This window comes from Chenopodium quinoa, unplaced genomic scaffold (assembly GCF_001683475.1).
Source record: "Chenopodium quinoa cultivar QQ74 unplaced genomic scaffold, ASM168347v1, whole genome shotgun sequence".
Classification (NCBI taxonomy): domain Eukaryota; kingdom Viridiplantae; phylum Streptophyta; class Magnoliopsida; order Caryophyllales; family Amaranthaceae; genus Chenopodium; species Chenopodium quinoa.
In genome coordinates, this window is record NW_018743252.1 from 4986229 (window position 1) to 5004137 (window position 17909).

At 32.2% G+C, this 17909-nt stretch overlaps 2 protein-coding genes across 2 annotated transcripts; one reads left to right on the forward strand and one right to left on the reverse strand.

Moving 5' to 3' along the window:
- Positions 1-1695: 1695 nt before the first annotated feature.
- Positions 1696-14729, forward strand: LOC110735074 (EID1-like F-box protein 2). The gene is made up of 3 exons (XM_021915208.1): positions 1696-1857; positions 2321-3099; positions 14340-14729. Exon 2 carries the CDS (start codon positions 2335-2337, stop codon positions 3079-3081), a length of 747 nt encoding a protein of 248 aa, XP_021770900.1. The 5' UTR covers positions 1696-1857; positions 2321-2334; the 3' UTR covers positions 3082-3099; positions 14340-14729.
- Positions 14730-16552: 1823 nt separating this feature from the next.
- LOC110735075 (ribulose bisphosphate carboxylase small chain 3, chloroplastic-like) lies at positions 16553-17540 on the reverse strand. Its single transcript, XM_021915209.1, has 2 exons — positions 17164-17540; positions 16553-17059 (listed from the first exon to the last, which is right to left on the reverse strand). The coding sequence occupies exons 1-2, from the start codon at positions 17476-17478 to the stop codon at positions 16829-16831; spliced, it is 546 nt and encodes a 181-aa protein (XP_021770901.1). The 5' UTR covers positions 17479-17540; the 3' UTR covers positions 16553-16828.
- Between the last annotated feature and the right edge of the window lie 369 nt (positions 17541-17909).

Consider the following 17909-nt stretch of genomic DNA (forward strand, 5'->3'; position numbering starts at 1 on the left):
TGGCTGGGTAGGGGGGCATTTTGGGTTGGTGTTTGGGCCAAGGGGCTGCCAGAGGTGGTGGGGTTTGGCAGTGTGCTGCTAGAGTGGTTGGGGATTTTTTTTTTCAATTTTCTCTTAATTTAATTTTTTAAATTTTTTTTTATTCTTTCGACCAATCATGTATTGCCACGTATCCTAGGTAACTTGTTATATCAGGTTGATGACCGGTTGGGACCAATGAAAGCAAACACCCCTTAAAGTTGGGATTATTCAATAATAATTCAAAGTTGGGATTATTAAAAGCAAATAGGTTAAAGTTGGGATTATTAAAACAAATTTTTCCTAGGTATTAATATAAAGTTTATATAATAAAAATTTTAAAATAATTTTATTAGTATTTAATTATATAAAAATTAAGTCAAATTAGTGCATTGACATGTGTGCAAAGTCGGATGTATCAGATTTTTTGGACCGAGGGGGTAATAAGTAATAACTAATCTTTTCTCAAACTTAAATGTGAATGAAGGAAATTTTGACTTTTACCACAAAAAAAAAAAAAATGAAATCATGAAATTATTTTTTACCACCAAAACTTCTCAAAGTTTTATTTTACCACCAAAAAAAATTCTAAAAATTGCTTTTTACCACTTGCCATCAAAAAAATATTAAATCTAACGAAATTTTTAAAATTCTTTGATTTTCGTGCCCAAAAACTTGTTTTCTAGAGGTGTTGGGGGTCATTTTGGGCTTTCGGAACCGTTTTGAGGTCAAAATTAGCAAAAAATTATTGTAAATGCCTCGTTTTGCCTACTAAAAAATACCTCGATTTGCGTGAAACACGCAAAATAAGGCATTTACGATAATTTTTTTTTGTCAATTCTAACCTCAAATCTTTGGCAAAGGACCAAAATGACCCCTTAAACGTCTAGAGAACATGTTTTTGGCACGAAAATCGAAAAATTGTATTTTGAACCATTAGATTTAACGATTTTCTCGATGGCAGGTGGTGAAAAATAATTTTTAGAAATTTTTTTTGTGGTAAAATAAAACTTTGAGAAGTTTTGGTGGTAAAAAACAATTTTTTGATTTTTTTTTTTTTTTGTAAAAATTAAAAAATCCGAGAATGGATTTTTTTTTATTTTATTTTTTGAAAAAAGTCCAAAAGGACACAAAATTTCATTAATTAAAGTCATACGACATCTACAATTGATAAATAACGATAATGAAAACAAATTTAACAAAATTAAACAAGAATTAATCGGAGAAGTGCTAAGAATCCAAATACATAGATATAACAATTCGGCATGTTCTCAATTGTTGTCTCATACAACTTTTTGATGGATCCGTCGACGCTTTAATATTTTGTGAGGAAGAAATTTCTTGTGATAATTTTGTAACCCGAATTTGAGCAATAATCAATCGTACCCCATAAAACTGGAGACTTATCAAATGCAAATAACACCTTGCCTTTCGAAGGAGATAAACCTTTTCTTTCGAGTGAGACATTATTATTAACTAAGAATTAAAAAAACTTAAAAGAAACAACGATTGGGGCTTTCCTATGGTGAAATCCGATGAAGCCCCTTCAAAAATTACAATGGAGGCTAAAATTTAGGAGAGATAAAGGAGGCTATCCGAGAATGGATTATGAGAATTTTTTTTTTTTTTTTTTTTTTTGAAACATGATACGAGTATTATTTAGTTGTACTAAGTTGACATTATATGTGTAATGTACTAATGTGTACCATTAAATATCCTCCATTATTTGCATTTTTCACTTTTACGCTGCACCCCCAACCCCACCGTTGAAGCGTACTCTGAATTCTCCATTGAAGCGGTTTTTGAGCTTTCTCTCCTCCACTGAAAACAACTTCTGAGGTATGAAAATTTTCTTCTCTTAAATCATCGAATCTTAATTTACAATTTAGGGTTTTATTTCACAAAATCGTTGATTTAAATTGTCAGCATACTCAATTTAGGGTTCTTTTGAGGTGGATTATTAAATTGTTGGTTATAATTACTGAAGTTATGAATAATAATAGCTACCGATTTTGTTTGTAGAATTTTTCTATGCGCAATTTGCGATGCTATTGGGAAGAATTTTATGCGATTTTTTGGAGCCTAATTTGATAATTGAACCAAATTCGATTGTTAATGTGTCGCAGGTTTTTGATTATATGCCTTTAATGTTTGGACGGAATTATGAAAATGGACCTTTATTCCCGAACCCAGGGTGGTCGTCCCTCGTGCTCTGGCTAAGGGACGGGGCCTATTTCTCGCCTCTGTAGATTTATTGGGTGCTGAGTAAAGATTCCAAATTCTTGTTTTTCATATGTTGCAGGTTGTTTGGAAGAAATGCCTCTATCGAAGCAGTATCGGTGTATGCATTCAGCAAGCTGTGCTTGTACGAAAGGACATATAACAGAAGATGTGATCCTCCTTGTTTTCCAGCAGTTAAATTGGAACCCTAAATTGATTGCAGCGTTCTCTTGTGCTTGTAAATGGTTTGATGATTTTGCAAAGAGAGTGTTGTGGAAGGAGTTTTGTAAGACAAGAGCGCCTAAGATGATGATCGATCTGCATTCTAGTGGTAGTCATAGTGTTGATGGGAGCTGGAGGGCGCTTGGGAAATTGCTTATCTATTGTTCAGGTTGTAGCAAAGGTGGCTTGTTCAATGACATTCATATACCTGGTCATTTTGTATACAGAACCCGGTTCTCTCGAACATCAGGAAAGAGTTTTCTTTTGCCACAGTGCAGATCGGATGTGTTATATGTCTCTGATCCCTGTGAACATCTTGACCAAGGGGAAGATGGGGATATTGGATTTTTTCGGGGTATGTTTAAGTCCTTTTCTATGTCCAAAGTTCGCAAGTTGCTTATCAAGAGAAAAGCACAACTACACCCAACAGAAGCATGCCCTTATTGTAAAGCAAAATTGTGGAGTATGCAAGAAGCGAAAATGATACCGCAGAGTGCCAGTTGCAGGTTGGGAGCTTACGAAGATGCAATCGAGTATTATGTTTGTCTTAATGGTCACATGCTAGGGGTCTGCACTCTTTTACCTTTGTCTGAATCTGAGGACGCATCTGAATTGGAGTGATTGTCAAATGATATACAGGTACTCTTCAAATTTTTGATCCGTGTTTGCCTATTAGATATAATAACCCCTGTCTGAAATATGATAACGCCCATGACTTTCTGTTAATATTAAGGAGTGTTATTATTGAATAGGGTTTAACCCAACATATGCTAATATGGTGGGAAAGAGGAAATTGGTTGAATTAGTATTCAATTATTGACCAAAGAGGGTTATAGAAACATAGAATATGGGTTGATCATAGAAAGGAGGACAATTAGTTGGGATAGGCAGAGTGTGTTGAATTCAATAACAGTATTTTTCCCATGCTAGGACCTTCTGTTGAATTTAAGATTTTTATAAGCTTGTGGATGAGTCATCTGAAATTACTAACTCATATGGTTTTGTTTTTTCAATTGAACTTTAATTAAACTTATTTATTGTGAAATGAACTTAAATTGTTTGGTCTTATTCACATAAAAAAAAAAATTCAAGGTGAAGAGCAAGCTTAGTTTTAAAAGGCGCAAGGCGTACCGAGGCGCAAACGGTATCTGGAGCCTAGGCGCGCGCCTCTTGTATATGAGGCGCAGATTTGTTTTAATTATTATTTTTATTCTTTCTGAAATAAAATTGCATAGTTATATACTTTTTGTACAATATTAATTAAAATATTTTCTTTCCAAAAAAAAAAACCAATAATATCCTATGAAAAATATATAAAATAAAAATTTTAAATAAAAATTAGAAAATGGGTACAGGGTTCACATGACTTACAGTAATGTGGAAAGTAAAAAAAATAAAAAGGAAAAAACAGGTTTAAAAAAAGGTAAACGGAGAATTTAAAAAAAAAAAACAAAAACAGACATGGAAACTCAACTGGCGACGAACGCTGGCAAATCAGGTGCCGGAAACCACCAGAAGATGCTCGCCGGAAGTTTCTGTCATGCCGGCAATCAACAATTTACCAATTGCTTCAACACCAGCAAATTAGGGGTTTTAAAAAATTAGGGTTCTATAGAATTAGGGCTTTTCAATTGGGTGTTAAATCGAAGTAAATTCATGCAATTTATTGAGGGCTTTTGCTCGAAATGGCTTCCTAAAGACTGGGTAAGGTTTTATTTTGTTAATAAATATGATTTATCGTTATTATTTGACTCAGATCTACTATTTTCTCGCTTTTGAACATGAGGTGGCCGAGGCGGTGCGCCTTGCGCCTTGATGGAGGCGACGTGCTTTCTGGCGCCTAAGTTTTTCTAATAAAATAACATAAAAATGTTAAAAAAAAATTGTTGACGAAATCGAACTCGGCGACCTATAGATATAACAAGAAGCGTTTCTACCGTTGGGTTGCTGAATGCATTATAAGTTTTAAGTGCGTTGATTTATTATTTATCTACTTCCTATATTAGAAAAACTTACCGAATCTTTTCGGATCCAGACTGAAACTATATTGGATTCGCCACTGATTCTTAGAACACATGTTGGGAAGCTCTTTTAACTTGATTTCCTTTGTTTGTTTCACTAAATTAGACCGTTAGAAACTATGCAATGCACATGTCATTATTACAAGTAAGGCTATGTTTAGTTCACCTTATTCAAGCACTGTATTACGAGTACTTATTTTAGATTAAAAAAAAAAAGTTAAGATCTACTTTATCGTTTAATGTGCGATTTTTCGTCGCTTTAATTTTGTAATGTAAAAAAATAATGAAAATTACATATTTTAAAAGTACACATTAATGCAAATTTAATAAGACCCCATTTGATATATTTTTCTTATGGATTAGTGTACATATAAGGTTAAAATTTAGTCAAATTGGGCAATTAGATCGGATTAGAAAAAATAAGTGAAGATTATATCAGAAAAAAGAAAAAATAAGATGAACTATACATTGCCTAAATTATTAGGGCGGATTTATTGTATGGACAACCATTCTAATTCTTGTTGTAGTAATTTTGATTAAAAATTGAATTTTTACAATAATTTAATAATAAAAGTAGTACTAATAATGGTTTTACAAGAATAAAAACAATGTCCCAAATATTAAAATGAAGTATATTGAAAACTTGTAAAAATAAAAAGTTGAAATTATGAATGATTAAATAACAAAAAATAAAAAAGAACCCATACAATCTTGCAAATAAGATTTTAGTAATTTTAGTTGAGTTTTTATGTTAAATAAATGAATATCATAATATTAATAGACTTTGTGAAAGACTACTCTTTTCGTCCTAGATCTATGTTTACACCTATGTTACATGGACTTGGGAACGGGTGTTGGAGTCCGTGTCCGGCAAGTTCCAACATTTTAGGACACTGGGACTCTATCCGATATTTGGACACGGGTACGGGGACACAAAATAAATTATATATTACAAAAGCTTTAAATTTTTCATTACGTTCACCCCTATTTTTACTTGATAACGTTCTTTCCAGTAAATTCTCCTAATAAATGGCAATCTTCTTGTTTCCATCTTCTCTATATCAATGGTGGTTTTCGAACAAGATGTGTTTTTCTTTCATGTTTCTCCTCTTTTTTCCTCTCTACTCTTAATGGTAGTGTCTAAGTGCACATTGAAGGGTCGGACACGTGTCCCGTGTCGGTGTCCATGTCGTGTCGACACGGACACTTCGTGATTTTAGCCGTGTTCGATTAACATAGGTTTACACTTATCATGGCACATAGTTTTACTTGATAACATGTTGTCTATTGTTATTCTATTGGAAAAGTAGATATGAAAGGATAATAAGGTATTATTTTAGCAAAAAAGTAGATTCGATAGATTATAGTGAGATTTTTTTTTTTGAAGTAAATGTGAGGAGAGTGAGTCCTAACTTTTTAGTGTTGGAAAGAGAGATATGTCAAAATAATTAAGGAAGTGTAAAATCTAAATTGAGACAAATGAAAAGGAAAAGTGTAAAATTTAATGTGGACGAAGGGAGTAGTGATTTTTTGTTTCCCGAGATTTGGTGGAAATTGGTTCGTTAAGGATAAGAGGAATGCCCCATTCATGTCTACTTGAGTAATATGTAGATTAGGGAGTATTAGTCCATCAAGGCATCAACTTTCCTTCCAATCATTTTATCATTGTTTGAAAGATGGGTTCTATGTATTAAAAGCACTAAGGTTAAGGATGTTAACTAGTCGAGCCGAGCTTGTAGGAACCAATCTTAATAAGGAATACATGTGATCTCGAGCTTAATCAAGCTTTCAATTTGCTCCTTTTAGCTTAGCTCATGCTAGTTTAAATTCACACTCAACTTGATCTAGATCAAAATTAAACTAGCTTTTGATAAGCAAGCCTATTTACATACAAGCAAGGTGGAGTTTAAGGAGCATATATCTACACATACGTGCTCTTAATATAAATTTTTTAAAATTTTAATTGTTAGTTGTATTAATAAGTTTGCTTAGTAGTACTATATCTCCTAAAGTAAAATAATAAGATACAATTTTGGATTTTGGGAATGTATAGAAAAGTAAAAGTAGAATTTTATTGATTTTTAAACCCTAATTTTAGGACGTGTTATGAATAATATGTGTTCTAAATATGGTAGTGGTATTTGCTACATCCTCTGTTCTTTTAACATTATAACATGAAGGCAATGTACTATATTTTAGGAAACCGCATGATGATGAGAGAGCAAATAAGGATTTTTTAAAGAACATGAGAAGTAAATATTTTGGTCATAAACTACGTACTTCCTCTATTTCATATTATTTGCAGCTTTGGAATATTTTAAATCTCACAAATAATACCCCAAAGTTGCAAATAATATGAAACCGAGGTAGTATTAAAATACCATTTTGGAATTTTTATCTTTTATTTTTTTTTTGTTTTTGAAACTACTCTAAAAACGCCAAAAATTTGGTTAGCGCTATCTATTAACGGTTTCCGTTTAAAATTATCGTTTGTAGGCCCCTCTATTTTAATTTATGTTTAATTTCTTCATGTTTGTATTTTATAATTGTATATCCTTGCTCACGATAATTCAAAGAAGATTTTAAATAAAATGACTTCAAATTTCAATGACTTACAATTACAATCTTAGGTTCATTAATCCTAGGCATTCGGATTAGTATATTTAGAAATTTGTTTATCAAATTTGGAGGATTAGGGTTTTAATTTTGGGAATTAGGGTTCTTGAGCATGGTTCGAAAATGCGGTTTCGGTCGCGATCGCGGAAACGGTCACGGTGATTCGGTAACGGAATTGATGCGTTGATCGCGGACCGCATCGCGGTTGTCGCACAAGAATTTTATTTTAAATTTAAGTTTTGATGTTTTTTTCTCATAATTTTAAAAAATCTTACTTATGCTTATTTCGTAATTGTATAGTTGTATGCTCTTTAATACTTCAACTAGTACTTAATTGAAAAAGGGGGGGTTATTAAAAAAAAAAGGTTAATTGAAAAGTTGGAAATAAGGGGTGGGGAATGGGGAGTGGTCACGTGAGATATGCAAAAAAAAAAGAAGAAGAGGGGAATAGAAAAGAAGGTGGGGTCATCTGGTTAGGTAGAAATTTCTAAGTATAAATTAAAGTGGTAACTTTCGGCTGTCATAAAGTCATACCAAACTACCCCATTAATTGCTTTTTTTTTTTCCCTTACAAAAACCTTTTTATTCAAACTGTGGATACCGAGAAACTAATCGATTTTCATGGAGAAGCATAAACCCTCGCCGAACATGTGGTCAAAACGCTTAAATTTTGGATTTTTTTCTTCAAATTTTGCCGGTAATGCTTGATGCGGCCGAGTTTCTTTGAAAAACGGCCGTATCCGTCGTAATCGCGGGGTTGTGAAAAGCGGCGTGCGGAATCGGTAAATATCATAACGACAACTTGGAAATCCGTTACGTCTCGCCGATTCGCGGCGTTACGACCGAGTTTTCGAACTATGTTCTTGAGTAGATATATACCTTTAGGGTTGAATCAATTTATAGGAATTTAAAACCAATTTAGGATTTAATGTTGTAATTGAGGTTTTATTATTATGGGAATTATGAGATCGAACTATGGTATGAAGCTTTAATCGAATTTGGTTTTATTAATTTGTGGAATAAGGCTCCGTTTGTTTTAATAGAAAACAAATTTTTGGGAAAATGATTTTCCATTGAAAATAATTCTAAGCAAAACAACAATTGTAAAAATAGTTTTCCTTTGTTTTCTTATGAGAAAATTCATATAGGAAGGGGAAAATAGGAGTGGAAGGGAGAGCATGGATGAGAGGAGAGGTAAGGGATGTAAGGAGTTAGGAGTAGGGAGGAAAATGTGGCATTCCTTTCTTTTAGAAGGAATTCATTTTCTTCTCTTGGAGAACTACTTTGGGAAAATTGTTTTCCATTATTTTTTAACCCAACAATGGAAAATGAGAAACGGAGCCTTAGGGTTCATTAATTTGGGTGATTTGGTTTTGTAAAAATAGAAACTAGGGCTTATAAAGTTGGGTAAATAGGGTTAATTAATTTGGGAATGAAAGTTTAACTATTAACATAGGGTATTAAGGGCATAATATAATTTTGCTTTTAGTAATTAGACGTAAAACCAAAAGTGGGGCCTATAAATGGATATTTTAGATACCCAAACTATTTGGATTTTTAAGGTAGTTTTTTTTTTTTTTTTTAATTTAAAAAAAAAAAAAACTTTTAAAAGGTAGTTATTTCTAAAAGTAGTTTTTATTTGGCAAGTCTTATATATCCTACCCTAAAAATCAAATTTCAGTAAGCTCGAACTGAAACAAGTTTAAATGAGTTTTAAAATGAATACAATAACCTTATAAACTAAAATAAATCAAGCGCAAAGTTTTCATAGCTTAATTGTTTATTACTACCTCCATTTAAGGGTGTTCGTGGTGCGGTTTGGATCCTAAACCGCACCAAACCACAAAATTGCGGTTTATATTTTTTTCAAACCGCACTTCCAACCAAACTGCATTGCAAAATGCGGTTTGGTGCGGTGCGATTTGTGATGTAACCGTAGTTTTTGAAAATTTTAATAATTTTTTTTGTAAAACAAGACCTTTATTTTATTTTAATATTATTAATTTATAATTTAAATATTAAACTCTTATTTTAACCTTTAATTAGCTAATAGTCAAAGATTAGCTCATATATTTAACTTCTTTCATATTTTTTTTAATAAAAATATACTATAAAATCCGTAAAATACATTAAAGTGCGGTTTGCGGTGCGGTTTGGTCTAAATTTTTATAGGAACTGCACCAAACTGCAAACCACGATTTGGTTATATTCAAAAACCGCACCGCAATTTTTAAATCGCAAACCGCACCAAACACCCTACCTCCATTTCATATTATGTGCAACATTTACGAAAATTGAATGCTACTCATTATGTGCAACAATTTTTTTTCTCTATTTAACACTCACAAACAAATTTTGCCTAGAATTCCATGTCCAAGTCTTTGTTGCATATAATATGATATGGAGGTAGTATAATTTATGTTCAAACTTGGTTGTGCACTCATCAAGCTTTGACCGAGCTTTATCGACGTTGTTCATGATCACTATCCTATGAATGAACACTAGCGAATTGTTTGCTGAGCCTATATGTTGTCCGAGCTTGAATTGTTTATCAAAATGTATTGTCGAATTTGTTTGTTTACTAAATAACAAGCTTTAATCAATCCATGTTGTATAAAATCATAAATTGACACCTGACCATAAGGTTCACCTTAGGCACCCAACTTTCTTTTTTAGATGCACAAGGATCCTTGTCACCTTAGTGCCCCTTTAGTTTTTTGTATATTGAATATATTGCTTGGAAACAAATGTGTATATACACACGAGCATAAAAAAAAAGCCATATGAAAAACTAAGGGACATAAATATGGGCCATATGACAAGTTGATTGTAAGACATTTTGTTTAGGAAAAGAAGCTCTTTAAAATTTACTTCTTCTGCTCTTTTTTAGCTCTTTTGACACATTTCTTTTTCCATTTTTGTTAAAAAAAAAACAAATAAAAAAAAAGGGTTTTTCTAAGCTATACCCCTAAGGTAGTCGAGTTTCTAAGTTGTACCCATGCTTTTTCAAGTTTCTAAGTCGTGTCCTTCAACTGTTTGTCAATACTAAAATGTACCCTTATTAGTTGTTTAAAAGTTAATTGAGATTGTGATTTCGTGGCTTCAGTTTTTGTTATTAAGGTTGCGGTAACGAAGATTTCTTTCTCCTATCATTTCCTTACCTTTTATCATCTTTTTATTAAATTTATAGTTAACTTTAGGTGACGTGGAAGTCCCAAAGAGGGTACCATTCATTAATGATAGTGAGTTAAGGGGCACAACTTAGAAATTTGAAAAAGCATGGGTACAGCTTAGAAACTCGACTACCTTAGGGGCATAGCTTAGAAAAACCCAAAAAAAAAAGAAAATCAATCGTTAATACCTTTAAAGTAATAGCCATTTTATTAGATCAAATCTCATTTTGACTAATCTAAATTGTTGATTGGGATGATTTTTTTGTTCAAAAAAAATAAAATAAGTGGGAATAAAATAAATTAAAATTAAAATAATATAGCATGTTCTTTCAATTTCTCCTTCGATACTTTGATTTGCAAAATACTCAATTTGTTAGGATCATATCATGCAAAATGAATAGCATGAAGTCAAGCTCAATCAAAAACTAGTACACAACAATACTCTCTAAATTTTCATGTTCCAGTTTTATTCGTTTTTGACTATATACGTCAATAATTAATCTTGATCAAAACAAACAAAGAATTAAAAAGTTTGCTGACATCTAAAACATAATTAAACAGCCAATTAATGTGGAAGAAGTGAAATCAAGAACTTAATAACATCGACATCATGAAATATTATAAGAATAATACTTTAATAATTCAAACTAATCATGAATTATCAGTGTTAGAGAGTCATAGTAGTAGGAGAAAATAACAAAAAAGTTACTGAAAAAATCCAAAAGGCAATTCAAGTACACCCAAATATTAGCCCTAATTGTTTTTATAAACAATTTGAACAAGAAGGATTCCGGAGGAGAGAGGAACGAAGCAAAGTACTGAAGGAGAAATCCAAAGAACATGTTTTGTTTGTTTTAATTGATTTTTTTTTTTTCATTCGTCAATTTATTTAAAGCTAAAATGCCTATTGTTTAGATTAGTCAAAATAAATGAATGGCTTAGATTTGATCTAATAACTAAAAAAATTTGATATTTTGGAAAATACATATTGAGATGAGTTTGACAAGAACCCACATAAATATCCCCCCCCCCCTATATTTTGACCGTTGGTGCTTTCTACAATCATACATATCACGTGGGTACTTATTAGAGTCGTCTTAATATATAGTCTGCACATATTTACTTTTTATAGTTATCGTTTTTGATGATTAAAACTATCATTGGTTAAAGTTTCATATTAAAAAAAAAAAAAAAAAAAGGTATCACAAAAAGCTAGTTAAAGTAAAATTTGTGAATAGTGACAAAAGTCCAAATGTGTCAACTAAAACTAAACGGGAGAAGTATAGTTTTTTTGTTTCTAATGTTCAGTACTTTGGAGTGGTTGGATTATTTCCCAAATATTTCTTTTGTTATATTTACGTTCAAAACACCATTTTAGCATGCACTCTAAGAGAAATATTAGACTAGGTGAACGGACAAACTAATTGAAATAATTTATAATCGATAAGAAAAGTGTTAAGTTGTTATAGTTTAAAGTTTTATAGCTTGATAGGTTTGTTTACCTTTTCTAATCACTTCCTCAACTAACATGCCAATATGGTTAGGAAGTATATTCCAATCCTAACTTTGGTAGTATGTTGGACCATATTCCATATTCGATGATAGATTATGTAATAAATTATTTTTCCAATTTAAAGATAATGTAACATCTTAGAAGACCTTATGTGATTCAAGGTGTAAAGTATCATCGTTAGCATACAAATTGAGTTTAGAAGACCTTATGTACATGAATTTTGTACAAAATTAGTGATTAAAGGGATTTAAGATGTCACACATGAATTCATGATTTAAAAGAGATTTCACATAGGTACCTTGCTTAATCAGTGAAACCACTTTGTGGCATGGTGCAACATATATTGAAAATCCCAACTTTGTATAAATGAGGATTATTTTTTGTAAATGACGCAAAGTACCGATTTTTAGAGGCCATTTTTACTACAATTTATATGGTTATCTCTTGGTAGATTGATCACTTGTTGGTAAGAGAGGAAGAAATTGATGGGAGAATAGTTTGGGCATGTGATTTTAGAGAGTATAAACTGGATATTGAGGTGTCTTTTTTCCATTTTTAGTTAGATATAGTATTAAGGCAAACTGTTTTACAAGGAACACAAAATACAAATTATATATAAATGTCAGGTTTATTAATTTGGAAATAAAATTGTCTACTAATCTGGAAAAAAAACTTAAATCATGGTGTTAAATTTGACAAAGACATCCTCAAGCGTGTTCTCCATTTGTGTTGCATACATGTGTGATTTTTTTCGATTGAAAATTATGAAACCAGATTTGGAATGGGTTTGAGAATCTGTCGAGGAAAATTCTAAGCTTGACGATGCAGTGACTTGGTTATGAGTGTGCCTATTTTTGATTGGGACATTTAATTTGGACAAGGGTGCTTTCCTTTGCTATGCATGTATATATGAGAGTTGATAGTCCCTTGTTTTGTTAATACTGAAGTATCTATAGCCAAGTGGATTGTCAAGTTATCTCATAAACTTATTTGACTTAATTATCTACTATTTGAATTATCTAAACTTATCATTAGTTGTGATTTGTACTTTCTAACCCATGTTTCTACCCTTTTTTGCTTGTGAGATAATCTAATTAGCTTTTATGTAAACTTGGTATGGTAGTAGTCGTTAGGGTCTTGGTATGGTAAGCTATGGAGTCACATAAACTATCTTACTCTTTTATTATTAATAGCTTTGATGAATGAAAATCTAGCATATCCCATTTAAATTGATATTAGTAGTCCCAACTATAGTCATTCTTCTTTTACAGTTCTGCATTTATTTTAGCATTAGAAACGGTCCCACTGTATGTATGGGGTCTGATAAGAATGGTCTTCTATTGCAGGTAAGCTTGTTATCTGACAATCATGTGGATTTTATTAATCCTCACTCCATTATATTTTCTCTGTAAAACTCATCCACCAGGCAGGAGGTGGCCACCAGATCACCAATATACCACATCATCTTCTCTTCTCATTGAACACAACAATTACCGCATTATCCCCTTCTACTGTCGCCACCAAATATCAACCCCCACCATGTTCAAGTGCACCCACCATTATATCATCAATGAAGACCTTTCTTTTTCAAGCTCTTTAGTGGTGGGTTGGGCTTTGGGAGTTTTGTTAGGGTGATGATAGGCAATGGTTTCAGTGTTTAGGTGTTAAATAAGAAGAGAGTGGTGCCCAAAATGGTGGGTTGTGCTGGGACAATGATTTTATTAATGGGTGTTAATTGTTAAGAGAGAGGTGTTTGTGCTGTGGAAGAGGGACAACGATAATGGGTGTTGATTGCCAAAGAGGTGAGAGGAGATGAGGAAACATAGTGGGAAAAAAAGGAAAGAAAAGTTAATTTTCTTGGTAATTGAAAGTTTGGGCTTTTTATAGAATGTTGTTTGTAGTTAGGACAAACATCAATATATATTTTCCCATTTTGAAAACGTTCAGAAACTCTTAGGATACATCTTTGTTATATGACTAACTAGTTCTTCACATCATGAATTCTTTTATTTTCCGAATGACCAATTTTATCTTATAATCTCTCTCAATAAACCTATAGCCTGAGACCTTGTTCTATTTGTATTTTGTTGGCAGAAGAAATTGAATTATTGTTTCTATTTTTTCCAGAATATTGAATTTACCTCTATTTAGGGACTATGATGTCTGTAGGAGATGAGCAATGATATTCGTCCAGCCAAAATAATACATTATTACAAAGTCTCAATCGATCAGTTGCTACAGTTAAATTTTGATCTCCTGTTGATTTGCTATTCTCCAACCATTTTTTATTGTTAGCAATTGTTTCGGAAGTCCCTGCTGACTGAAAATGTTACATCTCATAGTCTTGTGATTTGAGTTTTGCCCTTTGTTTTATTTAAAGCTAGACTTGCTGTTAAATGCAAAATGACTTATTTGGAATTTGCTTTAATTGTATTGGAAGCCAAGTATTCAGCTCTGTTTCCTCAAAAAAAAAAAAAAAAAAAAAGTATTCAGCTTTGTTTTCAGTATTTATGCTGACTGATGGGCCTGTGTGGCCTTGCCTATTTTTTGAACTAGATGAACTATGGCGGTGAATATTTGCGTTGCTCGACTCTCAAATTTGTTGGAGACTTGGAAGAAGCTTGGTTCCATTTTAATGCTGGGTCTAAAATTAGCCAACTGAAGAATATTTCTAAACATCTGGGATCTGTGTATCACTCAAAACTCTGGGGACAAGCTGACAGTCGTGGAAGGAACGTAGTTCCAGGTATCTTCACTGGTTGATTTTACTGACATAAAAAAAAAAGTTCTTCGGGAGAATAGTGTATTAAATTTGTTTGTACATTGTATAATTCATAATTTATCTCAGATGCATCTGCATCATTTCTTGTTCAGTTATTTCATATTCATAGCTGCATGAATATCATTCTAAATAATTATTTTCATGTTCAGTTCGTTGCACTTTTAGCTTATGTTTGTGTTGATCCATTTTTGAAGTAATGCAAACAAAATAACGAACAATCACAGTGCAAGTAACATTATAAGTGTTAACTGCGTAGCACAAAAAGTGATTAACATGAGATTAATGGTGATACTCCATAGTCTTCGGACTATAGAGAGATGCTCTATGACGGAGGAATGCTCCCTAAGTACTTTATACAAACAGGTTATACAACACTCTTAAATTAGCTAATTTAGGGCTTGTTTGGCATCGTTTTTGGTTTTTAGTTTTCTGTTTTTTTTGAAAACAAAAAACCAAAAACAGGAAACAAGAAAAAGGTGTTTTCACTTTTTTGTTGTCAGTTTTTAAAATTATCATAATTTTAATAAGTTTGATTAAATTTTTGATTTATTATACAATATACTTCCTCCGTTCTTTTAATATTGCATCACTTGCCTTTTAGGAAAGTCTCACAAATATTGCATCACTTTCATTTTAGGACAAAAAATATCTATGTTCACATTGCAAATATCCAATATACCCTTACTTTTTCACACTTACTTTTCATTTTATTTTTACATTACATGGACAATTTTGTATTTTTACGTTTCTCTCTCTTACTTTTTCCCACTACCAAATTTTGCCCCCAAAACTCCTATGATGCAATAAAAAAAGAACGAAGGAAGTATATCATATGATTTTGAAAAACAAAAAACCAAAAACAGAAAACCACAGCGATGCCAAACGAATCCTTAACCACTTGGTTATTCTCTCCGTTTTCCACTAATTGATTGCCACACTGCTTTTTTCATTCGTTTTTTTATTAGTTACCATACTTTCTAATTCGTTAAGAGCATCTTTTATGGAAGTTACATCTTAGCTATACTCGCCAGACCACAGAGCTCATTAGTGAGATTTAATTCCGCGACTTTATAATTTTGAGATGCCCTTTTTTTCGTAGGCCAAGTCTTGTATACCAATTAATGGTCCAATACTAACAGTATTAAATTTCTTCATAATGGCACAACAAATATACCAATTTTTTTCTCCCCTCTCCCTTTCTCAACCTCATGCGATTACTCTCATTCTATCTCCACACCTTTTTCTTTGTTATGCACACCTTTATCACGATCTTTTTCCTTTCTTTGTTGGCTAAAGTAACTAGAGGCTAAGCCAAACTAAGATGAACAAAGGACATATTTAGAGGTTAATGAGGTCGTATTCAATCTATTGCCAATATGCTAATTTCAATAAAATAATCATTGTTAAAATCATCAATATTCAGTCATATTGATTCAGATCAGGTTAAAATTGGTTCAAGTGATTTTGGGTAGAGCAAATTCATATGAATAAGGTTTAATTCTCTATTTTTGTTTTTAACTTTTTTTGTAATATTTTTGCAAATATATTTTGATCTATGCAACATTTATTCGATTTATACTTGTACATGTTAACATGACATAGCCTAAAAATATGGATCCATATGTAGATACAAAATCTAATTCGGAGTTCCCATCGTAAGCAGAGCATATTTATTTTTATTTTACGGGCTTATTTGGCATGACTATAAATTTCGGTTTTAGGATTATATAAATATGATTTAGGTTGGCTTATTAATACATATTATTCATACAATCATACTTGTATAAACATGTTGATTTGGACAATTTACAACAAAAAAAGTTGAAAACTACATTTAGTGATTTCCATAGTTTTGTTAAACTAATGAAAAACACAACATACAGTTGTAGTTTCACTTTTTAATATCCAAATTTAATTTAAGTATGAATAATTTCAAGTTCATTAGAAAGAAAAAAAGACATAAAAAAAGATGTACAATCTTGTAGGATTTGAAATTAATTTGTTTGACTAATTCATGTAAAATACTTTGCATGGATTCCAATTGCTAAATAGTGTGAAACTTGATAAACTAGCACACTTTAAAACAAAGGAAATCTCCATTCAATTACAAGAACAATCACTTCGCTCTAAATGAAACATACATAGTTGCATACAATTCCATTAAAATTCGAAAAAATTATTACAAACACAACTACTAAACTTAAATAAAAACACAAGCCTGCTTCACAAACAAAGTATTTATTGATCATACGATCTTTAGAAATTAGAAGCCTGGGGGCTTGTAGGCAATGAAACTGATGCATTGAACTTGACGGAAACTGTCAAACCCGATGATCCTAATGAAGGCATTAGGGTAAGCCTTCTTGGCCTCATCGAGCTCGTTCACCACTTGTACTGGGTCAGTGCAACCAAACATGGGCAGTTTCCACATGGTCCAGTAGCGTCCATCATAGTACCCTGGGGACCTGTGGTTCTCACGGTACACAAATCCGTGCTACACAAAATAACAAAGATATGTTAGCTAGATGTTATTATGATCTAAGACTAAAATTCAAACTACAATGTAATTTTAAAAGACTTATATATAATGGAGCTTACTTCTGTCTCGAACTCTAAGCAAGGAACCCAACCATTGTTAAGAAGGTATTGGATTTCGGCAAGCAATGACTCAGGGGAAAGTGGTGGGAGGTAAGACAAGGTCTCGAACTTCTTCTTGCCAATTGGTGGCCATACTTGCATGCATTGCACTCTGCCACCATTGCTAGCAAGGGAAGTAATGTCGACGTTGTTCTTTCTGCTAACAGGGAAAGCTGAAGTAGACTTCAACCCATTGAATGGAGCCACCATGTTGGCCTGAACACTGCCAGCCGAGGCGACAGCTGAGGCAGCATTGGACATCAAGCTAGAAGCCATTTTTCCCCTTTCCTTTTTTTTTTTTTTTTTCTAACCTTTTTTTTTTTTTTATAGAGTGATGCTTATGTTCAACTACACAAGTACTATTTATACTAGTGAAAATGTTTGTGTTAGATTCCTTAAAAAATTTATGTTCACTAGTTGAAAATTTTAAGATAATATGTGATATGAATTGTTTGAAAATTCTTGGCCATTTGAATCATGAGTGGGTAAGGTTCTTGTGCAATAGGCATCAAAATAGCCACAAATGAGTTAGCTTTAAGATTATGTTTTTCAACATTTTCCTCCTTGCATATTTAATAGACCGTCCAATTTCCACCTTAAATTCGTTTTATGACTTACGTTTGTTCTGTTTTCGATTATGTACCTATATTCCTTTGCCAAGCGGAAATTATTGGAATGAAAACAACAAATGTCACCTTATCATTTTT